Source organism: Zalophus californianus, chromosome 10 (assembly GCF_009762305.2).
Source record: "Zalophus californianus isolate mZalCal1 chromosome 10, mZalCal1.pri.v2, whole genome shotgun sequence".
Taxonomy (NCBI): domain Eukaryota; kingdom Metazoa; phylum Chordata; class Mammalia; order Carnivora; family Otariidae; genus Zalophus; species Zalophus californianus.
In genome coordinates this window covers 104,687,940-104,702,961 of record NC_045604.1, presented here as the reverse complement: position 1 = coordinate 104,702,961, position 15,022 = coordinate 104,687,940, and the positions used below count along the sequence as shown (strand labels likewise).

Genomic DNA, 15,022 nt, shown 5'->3' with positions numbered 1-15,022 from the left:
TGACATGTGTTTTGGGTTTTTTTTAGAATTGTTTTGGATGTTCTAGTTCTTTTACCTTTCTATACAAACGTTAGAATCATCGTAACAGTTTTTACAAAAACCTTGCTGGACATTTGATCAGAACTGCATTGAAGCTGTAAATTCAGTCCACAGAAGAACTAGCATCTTAACAACATTGAGGTTCAGATCCATGGACATGGTATATCGCTCCGTTAGTTAAGTCGTTACCTTTTCTCAGCACTGTTCTATAGTTTTCAGTGTACATGTCCTTCACATCTTTTGTCAAGGTTATCCTTAAGTACTTCCTTTTTTTTTTTTTTTTGAAAGATTTTATTTTCAAGTAAACTCTACACCCAAGGTGGGGCTCAAACTCACAACCCAGAGATCAAGAGTTACTCCCTCCACTGACTGAACCAGCCAGGCACACCTATTTTTGCTGTTATTCTATCCAGTATTGTTTTTAAATTTCAATTCCTTTTTCTTGGGGGGGGGAGGGGCAGAGGGAGAGGAAGAAAGAGAATCTTAAGCAGGCTCCACACCCAGGCCAGAGCCCAAAGTGGGGCTTGATCTCACAACCCTGAGATCATGACCTAAGCTGAAATCAAGAAGTCAGACTCAACGGACTGAGCCACCCAGGCGCCGGGCCCCTGATTCTTAGGGGCAGAAAGCAGATCGGTACTTGCTTAGACACAAGGTTTCAGGAGGAGGTAAGGATGAATTACAAAGGGACCTGAGGAAAAGTTTGGGGGTGATAACTATGTTCACTATCTTGATAGTAGTGATAGTTTCATGTGTCAAAACTCATCAAAATGTATACGTTAAATATATTCAGTTTAATGTATATTAATTATATTTTATTAAAACATGTGTATTGGGCTCCAGGAACCTGTAAAAATAATGTGACCAGCTAATATATCCTCATGCCAGATACTGAATCGGATGCAACCTAGGTGTGGGGAGGGACCAATTTCACCCGTTATGGAGAGACAGGTAATAAGACGCTTATCCCTCTGTGGGTTTCCCAGAGATTAGGCTTCCATGTCCAGAAACCGGGCATCTCCAAAAGGTGTAATATAGAGGTCCCCCCTTATCATAGATTCCAAAATCCCCAGCGGATGCCAGAAACCACCGGTAGCTCTGAACCCTATAAATACTATGTTTTCCCTCTACATACATACCTATGACAAAGTTTAGTTGATAAATGAGGCACAGTAAGAGATTAACAAAAGTAAAACTACCACTAGAATTTTTTTTTCCTTCTTCAGTTTCATGGATACAAGATACGTTCTTACCACTGAACTTAGCAATTTCAGCATACGTTTTTTTTTTCTTTCCTTCTTAAGTAGAGAGCTTTCATCTTTACAGCTACTCTTTGGCATATCCGAATTGCCAGCATCATCGTTCTTGTGCTCTGGGGCTATTATTAAGTAAAATAAGGGTTATTTGAACATAGGCACTGTGATACAGTGACGAACAGGCCGGTGGGGTATATGGTGTGGGTCCGCTGGACAAAGTGATGATTCACATCCTGGGCAAGACCGAGCAGCGGGACATGCGAGATTCCATCACACTACTCAGAACGGTGCGCAGTTTAAATTGTATGGGTTGTTTATTTCTGGAATTTTCCATGTAACATTTCAGATTGTGGGAACTGAAACCACAAAAAGTGAAACTGCGGATAAGGGGGAGACATTGGTTCCTATATTGCTGGGAGAGATGGTAAGAGCTGAAGGAAGTTAGCAGAGTCCTATAGTTTATATCCTGGGGGAGGCCTTCCCTCAACCCTTGGCAAAGGGTTTTCTTGCTGCAGCAAGTGGGGAATCCTTATTCTCAACTCACTCTAAGTTTTACGAAGGAAGGTTAACTCGCCTGAGTGTTTCTCCACAGGGTGCCTCCAAACCACAAATTCCTGATTCCTACTCTGGTTTATCCCAGTAAGAAGTAGGCTGATCCCTTAATCCCTGTTTAAAGGGCCCTTGTTTATTGAAGCTGTAAACTCTGGGCAAAGGGTCATAAATCACTCTAGCAGGATCCAGAGTGTGAGGCGGGTGCAGGCACACAGAGGTAATATCAATGTTGATCTCATCTGTTTTCCTTGTAGGCATACTCCTGTGAGCCCCTGTGCTGGGCCAGATCCAGCTCTACTCTTCTCCACTCTGCTTGGTGCCTAGAAGGAGGGATGGAGACAGTACAGTATGATGCATCATCCTGGCCCCCTCCCCCCACTCTTCCCACTAGGCTTGGCCAATGGAAGGCGCAAGTAGGAAATTAGAGGACCGGAGAGCTAGAGTCACTGGTGTCTCCCGGTGACTGGTTTCCTACCTAGAGCCACAGGTCTGGTCAGATGCCTCCTTTCCCAAGACTAGAGCACCCAACTGTTTGGTCCACAACTCCTTCCCCTTGTCCCTTCAGGTCTAGGGCTGATAACAGCTTCCCACTGGGTTCTTCACCCTCCCTGGCTGATCCTCCGCTTCTAGATCACACCGTAGTATGCCTATTCCTTCTTGAATTCAATTAGCCCTTCCAGTTAGCAATCCCCTCCCTGCTGCCGCTCTGACCCACACACCTTCATAGCCCCCAAGCATGGTCCTCTTCTACTGTCTCTATCTCCCCAAAGCCCCCAGTTTGCTGATACACCCACGTTGGCCTTGGCTCTCCTTCTGTTTCTCTGATTCTTCCACCCCAGGCTCCTGTTTCCATCATTTGTCCTTTGGCCAAGTCAGTGCTGATGACATTGCTCTGTCCAAAATGGAAGTCATCTCCTCTCCTGGAACACATCTCCTCTACTGTTCTTCCCTACTCATTTACTGTCATCACCACCCTCCCAGACACGAAGCCTTGAAAACTAGGTGACAGCTCACCTCTTCCCCAGAGAAACCCAAGGGGAGTCACTCACAAAGCCTCCCATATAAACACATTTTTAAGAAAAGGTGAAACCAGCGAGCTAGCTATGCAAATGTAGCCTCAAGGCAATCATCCCTCCATCACATTGTCCCCCTTAAATCCTTCCTCTATAGTTTCTGACCCCACCAGTGCCTCCTCCCTCCCCCCATTCCCTACATCCAATCATATTCCCATAACGTCCCAGAGGACAAGAATGTTCTCTTCATTCCTTTGTAGGCCCTCAGTGTCTCTCACCTACCGCGGGAGTCTCCCGATTGGTTTCCTCCCTTCCTCTTCGCCCCCATAATCTGGTCCACATAACGCCAGCCCCCAAAAGCGCAGGTCTGAGCAAAAGCCTTCAGTGGTTCGCTAGTGCCTGCAAAGGCCCACCCCCTTATTCGCTTCTCCATCGAATGTGTGAATTTTTATCAAAAGCTCTTAGTTAAAAAAAAAAAAAATTAATGCCTTCCTTGACTTCGAGTTTCAAAGCATTTATCTTCAAAACCCCAACACTGGCATTTAACGGGGAACTTCTAACTTTCTCCAGCGTCTCCGCTAAGGATCGCACTTCCCTTTGCCTGTCGGTACCTCGGCTGACATCGAAGCGGGATGGGAGGGGTGGCCCAGAGCCGCGGATAAACGGAAACAAACGGGTTTCTACCAACGAATACGTCCTGGCGGGTTCCAGACCCGGAGTTTTGGAGAGAAGGTGTCGGAAGGCTCCCCCGACCCAGCCCGGCGCCCCCGGGTCGGCGATCATCGCAAATGCGATGGGCAGGGCTGCAGGGCAGTGTCAGGACGCGAGAGGAAGCAGAGGGAACTGGGTGCGGGACGCTGACCCCGGCATGGGGGCAGAGCTCCCCGGGGCTGCGGCCGCCGAGCCGGTCCATCCCGCGCTCCCCAGTCCCGGCCCGAGCCGCTTACACAGGCAATTCCCAGGCGGCCCGTATTCCCCGCGGGAGGCCAGGCGCTCCAGGCCGCGTGACCCCCGCCCACCAGCCGGGACCCCGCAGCGCGGGGCGCGGAGAAGCACTCGGCTGGCGGGGAAGGGGCGGGGAGGGCGGTGCGCCGGGCGTCGGGGGAGGGGCGGGCGAGGGCAGGTCAGGGCAGCCCCGGCCCCGCCCTTCGTCCCGCCCCCGCCGGAGGCGGTTGGGCCCGGTGACTGACAGGCGTCCGGGCCGGTCACGGCGCGCCTTGCGGTCCGGATCGCCTGGGGGGGCGGGGCTCGCTGAGGGGCTCCGGAGGGGGCGGGGGCGGGCGGGGAAGCCTCTGGGTGGGGCGGGGCCTCGGGAGAGTAGCAGCGCCCCCAGCCAATGGGAGGCGGAAGCCGTCCCGTTAGCGCCGGATCCCAGCGGGTAGGGCGGGGCGGGCGGCGCCGAGGGGATCCCGGGGCGGCCGAGGGAGGGCCCCTGACTCGGCTCCGCGCGGCGACATGGACCGGATGGCCAGCTCCATGAAGCAGGTGCCCAACCCCCTGCCCAAGGTGCTGAGCCGGCGCGGGGTGGGCGCGGGGATCGAGGCGGCCGAGCGGGAGAGCTTCGAGCGGACTCAGGTGAGGACCGGGGGACCCCGGGGTATGCTTGGCTGGGGCATCCCGAGAGAAGCAGTGTCCGGGAGGGGCTTTGAAGGGAGTAGAGGTCTTCAGGCCCAGGGGAGGACGGGGCAAGGGGGCCGCGAGAGGGAGCATCTGGTGCGCAGGGCAAGGCGAGCCTGAGGAGGTCGGGGACCCGGGGGCATCCCAGTTGGCCTGGGGAGAAGGGCAGGGCGCCTCCTAGAAGCTGGCACGATCCGTGCGGCGGGGCAGGGCAGGGGTCACAGGGGCTGTGAGAGCGGAAGGAACGGAAGAGGGGCCGAATGGAAGGGGTGCCCCTAGGCAGGGGAAGCGCACTGGGGGGCCACGCGGAGACGCAAGTGTGGCGGCGGAGAGCGGAGCGCTGGACTGGGATGTGAAGAGGGAACCCCTTTTCTCCCCTCTCGATCGCTTCTGGGTTGCATTGACATTCCCCCCACCCCTAGCACCCCCTTCCTGCTGCCTCTTGCTTGGCTCACACCACCCCCAGCTGTTGGCCTCCGAGGACCGGGCTGAAAGGGGTCTGGGCGGCGAGAAGGAATGTAGGAAATGCGACGTGTGGCCGAGCTTGGAAAATGGGGGCTGGAGGAGGGGGCCGGCCAGGGGCCAGGGTCAGGCCTTTGGCCCGACAGCCGGCTGCTGGTCAGGATGAGCTCCCCAGTGGTGCCCAGAGCCCTGATTTGGGGTTTTGGTTTCATCCCCCAAGATCTGCCTGACAGCTAATAGGCAGACTGCCCTATTTGTCCAGCCTGACCAGGGCTGGGGGCCAAAATTCCCCAGTGGCATCAACAAAAAGCCACAATCCATTTTTACCTCAGAGTTTGAATGCCTGGTGTATTGATTTAACTGAATAAAGCTGACATGTTTCTGGTGTTCATCAGCTCGTTTGTATGCAAAATCCATTTCAAAGGGCACAGCACTTCTCTTAATCCCAGTGCCAAAGTTGTATGGGCAGATTTGTTCTTCGCTCTTGCGCTTAGGGTGGAACCTTTGAAGATCCAGCTGGGCCTCCACTGCCAGAGGCTGGTTCCCCTGCTGTGTTCTGCCCCCCCCCCCCACCCCTTCTCCTCACCATACGCAGTACAATGTCAAGGAAGGGTTTTGGGATTTTAGGTAGAAAAGATTGTGAGGACCTGACAAAGTATTGTGTGTATGGAATCTTGAAGAGAGTAAAGCTTTTCACCCGGACAAGTCCATCCTCTTTCCAGATGCCTCTGGCCTGTTGCAGGTGTGTCTCTGTGATGGAAAGTAGGAAGCGGCCCCTCCCCGGGTCATCCTACCCCAGGGAGGGATGGGAGCAGTAAGAAAGACAACAATTCATTCGGCTTCCCAGGGACCAGCTGAGTTTGAGACTTTTTTCCTCTGGCTTTGTGGACTGGACGCCTGCAAAGAAAGCAGCTTTCCGTTTGCTTGTCCACCGTGGGTGTTAACTGAGGCTTCTTGCTCCAGGAGGCAGTGTGAATAGCCTTCTTCTTCCTCTTTTTTTTTTTTTTAATGGAAAAGAAAAAGGAATAGACGTTATTTTGCGATAACCCAGCCTTTCTGGAGTCTCAAATAAGGAAAAACTGGAGCAGTAGAGGAATACGCATACAACTTTGACCCATTATAGCAATGGCGATTAGGTTTGTGAAAGCTTCCACCCAGGGCCGGCGTGTCCCCTCGCTATCCAGGGACAGCCCAACGAGGAGACCCTAAGGCACTGTTTGCCAGTGTATTTTACATGTGGAACACTTGCAATTGGCTTGTTGGAGGGTGGGGTGGAGGTGAGGAGGAGGCAGGCTGGAGAAGGGAAAGAGGGTTTTTCTATTATTCAAACCGTAAGGGGCGGCAGGTGGGAGCGTGAAGAAAAGAGAAACAATCGTAAAACTTGGCATTGGTCAATCTGCAAAAGCTCATTTTGTTTGAGGACTTCAAATGTATCCAGTGTGTTATGAGATACAGAAATGAGTTAGAAAAAAATTTTAATGAGTTGAGAGACCATGAGAATCAGCCAAGGTGTAGTGATAATTGTAGCCAATTATCACTGTTTGGCACTGTTCTAAGTACTTTATTGTATTACCTTCTTTAATCCCTGCAAGGACCTAGGAGGTGGGTATCAGCCCCATTTTCTATGAGGACACTGAAGCACAGAGAGGTTAAGTCACCTGCCCAAGGTCACACAGCGGAAGTCCCAACCTTTAACCACTGCCTCGCGTTGCCTGTGAGTACCACGCAGAGCACTGGCATTGGAGCTGGAAAAGGTTTGAGTTTTATAGCCAGGCACATGGATAGGCTGTGTGACCTCGGGCAAACCTTTCTAAGGCTTCCGTATTGTAAAATAAAGATACTTACCCTGAAGGTTTAGTATGGGGATTAAATGAAATTATAGGTGTGAAGGCATTTTTGTAAACTTTGGAGCACGATTTCAGTGATTCTTGCTATAATCCAGGGAGACCTAAGGAAGCACAAATGTGAGTAATGGTGCAGGCTGTGGTGAACTCTTCAGTAGGGGGACAGAAATGTTCCTAGGTAATGTGATAATGACTGAGACCACATGCAGAAAGTCCTAGCCATGGGTGTAGGGAGAGGTTGGGAGCCGTCACCAGGACCTAACCACCAATTGGCAAGAGATGTCACTTGCAGGATGGAGTGGAGGGGAGGGGGCATTCCAGAAATGGGGACCAGTAAAGGAGACATCTGGAGGTGAATGCAGATGAGGCTCAGTGGCCCAGGTGGAGGCAGGAGCAGAAATTGGCCGCTCCCACCTCTCAGCCCCCAGCACCTGCTACCTTGTATGGTCACCGGTTCTCTGTGTTGCCTTCAATAAACTAGGAGCTTCATGGGGGCAAGATTGCTCTTGCTCTCTCACCTGTGTCCTCAGATTCCTGAGGCTTGTGTTAGTGGTGATCCAGCTGTAGATGGGGGTAGACAGTGACTGGTTATTTCCAGTAGGAAGCCCTCGCCTGGGAGGGTAACTCAGCTCAGGGCAGCTGGGGATTTCTGTAATTACTTGATTCTTTTTCTGAATGGCCCCAAGTTCCCTCCTGGTTCAACTTTGTCTCCTGCACTCTCAGTCAGGAGCCCTGCCCCATGCCCATCAGAGGACTGTGATTTCTCTGCCTTCCTTCCGGTCAGGCCAGTGTCCCTGCCAGAGGGACACCACCCCAGACCCACCTGCTGCAGCCCCCATCTCCAACCTGACCCTTGCTGCGTCCCTCACCCAGCCCATCATAAGCCACCTTCAGGCTTCAGGGGAATGAAAAGTGGTTCTTGCCCTCAAAAAGCTGCTGGGAGAAAGTTACCTTGCCTGGAGCACTTTATAGTTTATACAGCACGTTTTCACTATCGTTGGTGCTACACTGTGGTTGGGTATTACTACGCCCATTTTATGGATGAGAGCTTGGTAACCTGCCTGGGGCCCCCACAGATGATCGAAAAGCAGGATTCAGATCCAGGACTCCAGGTTCCGGGCCCCTTCCCCCCCCCCATGTCCTCATGTTGGCTGGGAGGGTAATTCTGGAATGAACCAGGAGGGCTGACCCTTGTAGACACACCAAATACCCTGTCTATATTTACTTAGCCGGAAAATGGTTTTCTCTATGGTTTGTTTATTTTTTTGTTACCATCCATTTAGTGAGCACATAGCGTGGAGGGGACACAGAGATGAGTAAGATAGAGACCAGCCTGGAGGAGCTCATGAGTCAGCAGGGAGGTGGACCGGCCACCGAGAGGATCTTCTACACAGAGGACAGACGACTTACAGCGTTGACATCTCGGGAGCTGTTAGCAGTGCAGGACCTACCGAATGAGAGCTTTCATTTCAGCGGGAGCCCTGGGTCGTCCTGTGCATGTTGAAATTTGCTCTCTGGCCAGTGATTGCTAAGATCAGAGGAGACGATGAGACTCTGGAAACAACAGAGCCTTTAGTCCCAATCTCTTTGGGTGGAGCCCACCACAGAGAACAGGATCCTAACCAACCCTGAGTTGTGAAGAGCCAGGAAAGTTGGATTCTAGAGAAGAGACAGAAAGAAATATTTACGGAGGGCCTGGTGGGCACTAGAAACATGCTGGGTGATTTATGGCCATATCCTGTTTAATAGCTCAGGTTCAGAGAGACCAAGTGACCTGCCCAAGGTCACACAACGAGTAAACAGAGAAGCCAGGGCTCCGAAAATCTGATGACCAAGCCCACATCCTCTTCTCCGTGTGTAAGTCAGGGGGTGTCTCTGCCATTTCTCTCGTCATCTTCAGCTCAGCCTTTGATTCACCTGCTGAAAAAATTGTGGGGTTGGACCAGAGGGATCAGTGCTTCTCAACCCTGGCTGCTCAGGAATGGCTTCTAACACGGAAGACGCTGTCTTCCCACCTGATCCCTGCTGGCTCACTTCGTTGGTATTGAAAAGGTAGAAAGGATGCTAAGAGCTTTCTTGAGCTTGTGGGTTTGTATGCCTCTGGCTTCCTCCCATTGATAATGGTGAGAACAGCTGACCTTCACCATGTTTACTATGTGCACGTGGTAAAGGCCTTAAATGAGCCATACCTCTCAGTTCTTGGAATGAATTTAAGAATTACGATCCCTGTTTTACAGATGAGGAAATCAAGGCTCAGACGTGTTACTAGCCAGCTCAAGGTTCTGAAGGAAGGGTCCGAGCCGGGACCCAAACTCAGGAGCACTGGCCCCAGGGCCTGGCTGTGCATGATTGCCATCCCTGAGTCACTGCCTGGCCCCCTCAGCTCTCTTCCTCCTTCCTCTCGCTAACAGTTGGGTCCCCAAGGTGCTAACCTCACCCCACTTATCTTTTACCTTCTGTCCACTTCCTCTGTGCTTCCCTCATCTGACAGTTTCTGTTCTTGTGTTGGTGACGTCACCTCCCCACCTCTTTCTCCCGACTTCCTGGCCTGTGTGACCGCTTCCTATGGGTCATTTGCCCCCAAATAAACCACACATGCCCCAGACTCTACTTCGGGCCTTCCCTGCCTCTGAATGCCAGCGTCTGGTCCCCGTCAGTCCCCGTCAGTCCCCATTATCTCCTTGGCATCCATTATCTTTTTTTTTTTAAATAAAGATTTTATTTATTTATTTGACACAGAGAGAGACAGCAAGAGAGGGAACACAAGCAGGGGGAGTGGGAGAGGGAGAGGCATCCATTCTCAGTCCTCCCTTTCCTCTGTCCTCCCCGCTGCATGGTGCTCTGTGATGTTTCTCTTGTCCACTGCTCCTTTGCTCCGTGCAGTTCCTGCCCTTACTACCTCTTGCCTGTGTTGGTTGTAATCCCATCCTCTCTGCCTCCCAAATACCCAGGGGCCAGACTGCTTGTCTCTAAAGCCCAACACTGCTTCTGGAACTTCCCCTTTTCAAGAACCTTTGGTTGGTTCCCGAGAGACCCTGCATGACATGGCACCGAAGGGTCCCTTGGTCCCTCTCCTCTCCAGGCCTTAACTTTCACTGCCTCCCCCCACTAGACAGCCCCTGCAGACTGCTTCCAGCCTGATCAGGTACTCCAGCAAGCAGGGGCCCGTAGCTACTGTATGTCTGTCCCATTCATCCAGGTCTGCGCCATGGCTTCTCTCCCAGACTGGAAGCTCTTAGGGGCAGGGTCTGGCTCCCCGTGCTGAGTGAGCCCTTGCAGGAGGCAGGCACTGGGCCTGTTTGCCAAATGTGTGAATGTGAAACAGTTGGCGGATTTCCGGGGAGCCTGGGTGCTGCAGGCAGGCCTCTGCTTGCAGTGGACTTTACTTTCCCTTTGCACATTTTGGAGATCCTCCCTCTGTCTCCTGTGATTTCTCTGATGATTAATTCTTACTGAATGCCTGCCCTGGGTGCTGGGCCTGTGCGCCCAGGGTCCCCATTTAGGAGGGATCCTGTAGAGTCTTTAGAGATAGAATCGGGGCTCATGGTCGATGATTTGAATTTCCGTGAAGTTCAGAACACTTTATAAGCATTCCCAACACGGCTCGTGGACTTCCCAGAGCTTCTCTGCTTCTTTCTGCTTCAGGTGGGCCTTTCTGTGCTAGAAGTTATTACCAGGAAGGGAGAGAAAGTGGCCTGGCATCCCAGGCACCTGGATGTGGCCGTGGGCTGCTGCTGGAGTTTGCAGCAGGGCCTAAGGGATGGCGGCGATGAGTGCAGAGTAATACGAAAGCGCTCCCTGGGGACTGAGCAAATCTGGCTCCGCTACTGGAGTTCTGCTTTCAAAATGGGGAGGCTGGACAAGATTTCCAGCTCTCAAACACTCGAGCTCATAAAATTCCTGTAAGCGGGGTTTTCACACTGTGGAATAAGGACACGAGTTTCATCTGAGCTCTCAACTGCTCTCTTGAGAAACTTCCACGTGCCCCCCGTATGTAGAACAGGGCACATGGGAATGGCTGGTGCCATACCTTCAGGTGTGGTGAGGAGCATCCATGGGGCCCGGGAGAGGTGAGCCCCAGCCCCACTTGGAAACTGAAAGGGTTCCTTGCCTGGCATGTCTGCAAGGCATCAAGGAGGACCATTTTACACTCTCTGTCCACTGCCCACTTAGTTTGGAGCAGACCTGGGCGGGGTGCGGCGGGCCAGCCGCCAGTTTTCCTGCATCCAGAGGGTTGATGGTTTGGAGAGATGCCCACCTAGGAAAGGGAGCTTGTCAGCCCCACCTCCTGGCAGCTTGGGGGCTGCTTCCTGTTTTCCTGCCTGGGCAGGCAGGGAGGAGCCCTGTTCCTGGCTTGTGGGCAGGACAGTATGACACTGTGCGGGGAGAGGGACAGGGATTGAAGGTGTCCTCCGGCTCAGACAGTAGAAGGGAGGATGGGGCTTTTCTCAAATCTGAAAGGTTACGACTGCTGCCTCTGTTCGCACTGTAAGACCGCTCAGGGAGCTGGGCTGGGCCATTCAGGAGGCCAGTGTGGCTGATTGCTTCTGATTTTAACAGATTTGCAGTTTGTAAAGCACATTTGCACAGAACCTCTTTCCAGCCACAGAACAACCATGCGTTAATAGCGGTCTGGTCTCAAGGATGGACACTGAGGCTCAGAGAGCTTAGGCGACTTGCCCAAGAGCACTCAGGAAGTGGCCAGGCAAAGGCTTGAACCTGGTGGCTCTTACCTCTAATTGTATAGTTTCCTTTTCATATCTCTCTTTAAAGCTGAAGCCTGGTCTGGGGCTGGTAACTTAGAAAAATTACAGAGGTTTTCTTTCTAAGTCTTTTCCAATTGATTTATTTGGACTTTTGAAATTCCTCCCAGAAGTTTTTTGCAGCACTCATAACTATCATAGGGCCTATATCCAGAATATGTAAAAAAAAAACCATAAAACATATGAAAATGTGCAACTTCATTAGTAATCAAAAAATGCAAATTAAAATTATGAGATACGTGATATATCATTCAATGCCCATCAGCATGGCTGAAATAAAAATGAAAAAAAGGGGCACCTGGGTGACTCAGTCGGTTAAGCATCCGGCTCTCGGCTTCAGCTCAGGTCACGATCTCAGGGTCCTGAGATCAAGCCCTGAGTCTGGCTTTGTGCTCAATGCGGAGTCTGCTTGTCCCTTTACCTCTGCTCCTCCCCCCACTTGCATGCTCTCTCTCTCTGTCTCTAAAATAAATAAATAGAATCTTAAAGAAAAAAAAACCAACTGTGCCAAGCATCAGCAAGGATGTGAAGCAATGGAAATGCCCATGCATTGCTGATGGAGCTTTACCCTGGTACAGCCGCATCGGACAACAGTCCTGTCTTATCCTAAAATTAAAGATGTACCAGCACTCCCACTGTTAGCTCTACACCCAACAGCAAGACACAAAAGATAGTTGGAAAGAGACTCGTCATCATCTTTCGTAGTAACTCCAAACTGGAGACAATCCAGAAGCCCATCAGCAATAGATGGGTAACTGCCTTGTGACGTGGTCTCTCATTGGGATACTGCACAACAAGGAGAATCAATAAACTGTGGTCACATTTGACAGCACTGGATGAACCTTCCACACATAATGGCGAAAAAAAGGCAGACCCAAAAGGACACCTTCTGTATGCTTCCATTTATTTATTTATTTACGTGAGATTTTTATTTATTTATTGGACAGAGAGAAAGCATGAGGGGGGAGGGGCAGAGAGAGAGAGGGAGAAGCCGGCTCCTCGCTGAGCGGGGAGCCCGACGTGGGGCTCTATCCCAGGACCCTGAGATCATGACCTGAGCCGGAGGCAGACGCTTCACCGACTGAGCCACTCAGGTGCCCTCTAGGCTCCCATTTATATCAGGTTCACAAAACAGGCAAAGTGAAATGGCTATTAAGTGTGCTGCTTGGATGGTAAATCTGTAAAGAAATAAGGGGAGAGGGGCGCCTTGGTGACTTGGTCAGTTGAGCGTCCAACTCTTGATTTCGGCTCATGTCATGATCTCGGGATCATGAGATCGAGCTCCACGTTGGGCTCTGTGCTGGGCGTGGATCCTCTCTTGATCCTCTCTGCCTCTCCCGCTGCCCACCCCCCCACCCCCCCCACCATGCTGTCTTGCTGAAAAAAAAAAAAGAAAGAAGGGGATGATTACCATAAAAGGCTGTATATAAATACTGTCTTTGGATGCAGGGAGGTTAATCGGGAGAGTGTACAAGGAGAGCTTCTGAGGTCCCGCCATCAGTCTGTTTATTGGCCCAGGAAGTGGTTTATGATAATTTATTAAGCTGTACATTTTTGGTTTGTGCAGTTTTCTCTATTTATAGTCAAAATACAAAAGGTTAAAAAAGAAAACAACTCCTCCCAGGGAGTAAGAGACAGTGTCTTGAGGAGACTAAGAATTTGCCGCTTACATATCCACACAGCTTCTGAGGTTTCTCCCAAATACAGCCACCCCAGTGAAAACCCTTCTGATACTGGAAACTGGGAAGCCCTTGATTTATGAATCATGCCTATCCAAGCAGCCTATTCCAAGCTCTGCTGTAACATGTCGTTGTGAAGTTGGGACTTCTCATTAGCCCACACTGAGCGTGTTGCCCTCAGCTTCCATTGGTTTGTGTCCAGTGTCTGCCTTCCTCTGCGGCAGAAGGGCCCTCGGGGGCTTACTCATCTTTTAGTGAGTTGTCCCCAGTGTCTAGCAGAGGGAATTACACCGGCTCAGTCTCAGGAGGTCTGTGAAACACAAAATAAATCAGGTGATGAAAAGTTCTCAAAGGAGAGAAGGAGAGAGGAGAGTGTTCCAGGCTCAAAAGAAGCACATTTGAATAAAATCAAGGATTGGCCCAGTGGCCTTCTGGAACACATGACCCCAAGCTTGGCTTGTGTTCCAAAGATCTAGATCAAGTCTCGCTTGATAAGCTACTGTGGAAACCTAGGCCTTGGGGAATGTCACCTGGGAACATGTCAGAAACAGTGGTTCCTGTGAGGTCCCTGGGGCCAGCCCACAATGACAGTTCTTAGCTTAGACAGTTGCTGTGTGTGTGTGTGTGTGTGTGTGTGTGTGTGTGTATGTGAGATTATGTTTACCGCCTGTCATGTGACCCCTATCCCATACTGGGTTGGAAGCAAATGCCTTCTCTGATTTTTCTTGGATATGTCTTAACTGATGCTATATTCTTCCCTCCCATTTTCCATAATCCTTCAGCAAGAGATTGACAGGCATGAGCTGTGTGTGGTTTCTTCTCTGAGCAAAATCCAGGGAAGCTTCCCTTCTACTAACAGGTGAGCCCAGGGCTCTACCTCTCCAAGCTTGGCACACGGTAGGCCTTCCAAAACTATAGGTCGAGTACCTTATTTCATCTTTATACCTCGGGCTCCTGACGTGGTGTCTGGCGCCGAGTGACTCTCCTCGATAAGGGTTTGCAGAATGAAGGATAAAATATGTGGAATAAAGGACTGATGAGTGTCAGCCATATTTGGTCCCAGTGCTGAACTGTGAACCCTCATAAGGACACCCCGAATCTGGGTTCATGTGAGCATGACTGGAGCCAGCAGGAGACGGGTCCCCCAAAGAGACCAGGTCTCTGACGTAACTGTGGGTGGTTCCCGGGGACTTCCTATCGAACGTCAGCTCCCTGACTCATGCTTGGAAGTGACTTGAGATCTCCTGCTTCCCTTGAGATGCTTATTCCAGGAAGGGACCTGCCTGTATGGTCTAAGGCCATTCCTGCTGATAAAAAAACAAAAGAAAAAAAACCCCAAAAGCCCCCCAAAAACCTAACACACCTAATCCTGAACTCTGTCTCCTGCCACCAACTCGCTCATTGTCCTTTGTTCCCAGTTTAGAAACCCTCCCCGGCCTTGGAAGTTGAAATTCTCCCAGTCTTTGGCATAACCTCTATCCTGCACCCCTGTGGGTAGGCGCGGAGTCCAGTTGTTCTGTCTCCTGGATTCCTTGATTGCTTGATGGCTCTCCATATCGTTCCCACTTCTCCACCTGCGGCTTCTGCCTTCCTTCAGGCCTTCATCTTGAGCCTGGACTACTTACCGCATGGCCCAGCTGGCCTTCCTGCTATCCAGTCTCCCCTTGGCTGTCAGAGTTTTGTTTTATTTTTATTTTATTTAAAGATTTTATTTATTCATTTGAGAGAGAGAGCACGAGGGGACAAGTAGAGGGCTAGAGGGAGAGGGAGAAGCAGACTCCCACGCAGAGCAGGGAG

At 51.1% G+C, this 15,022-nt stretch overlaps 1 protein-coding gene and 1 long non-coding RNA gene across 2 annotated transcripts in view; both read left to right on the top strand.

Annotated features, from left to right (window-relative positions):
* Nucleotides 1-577: 577 nt before the first annotated feature.
* Nucleotides 578-3,122, top strand: LOC113933136. The gene is made up of 3 exons (XR_003523251.1): nt 578-707; nt 883-990; nt 2,102-3,122. It is a non-coding gene; the product is annotated as an uncharacterized LOC113933136 (long non-coding RNA).
* Nucleotides 3,123-4,267: 1,145 nt separating this feature from the next.
* HIP1 (huntingtin interacting protein 1) overlaps nt 4,268-15,022 on the top strand; it is a 149,351-nt gene continuing 138,596 nt past the window's right edge. Inside the window, exon 1 of the mRNA XM_027611308.2 lies at nt 4,268-4,435. Within this exon, the coding sequence (XP_027467109.1) occupies nt 4,316-4,435 (120 nt within the window). The 5' untranslated portion in view covers nt 4,268-4,315. The remainder of the gene's footprint in view (nt 4,436-15,022) is intronic.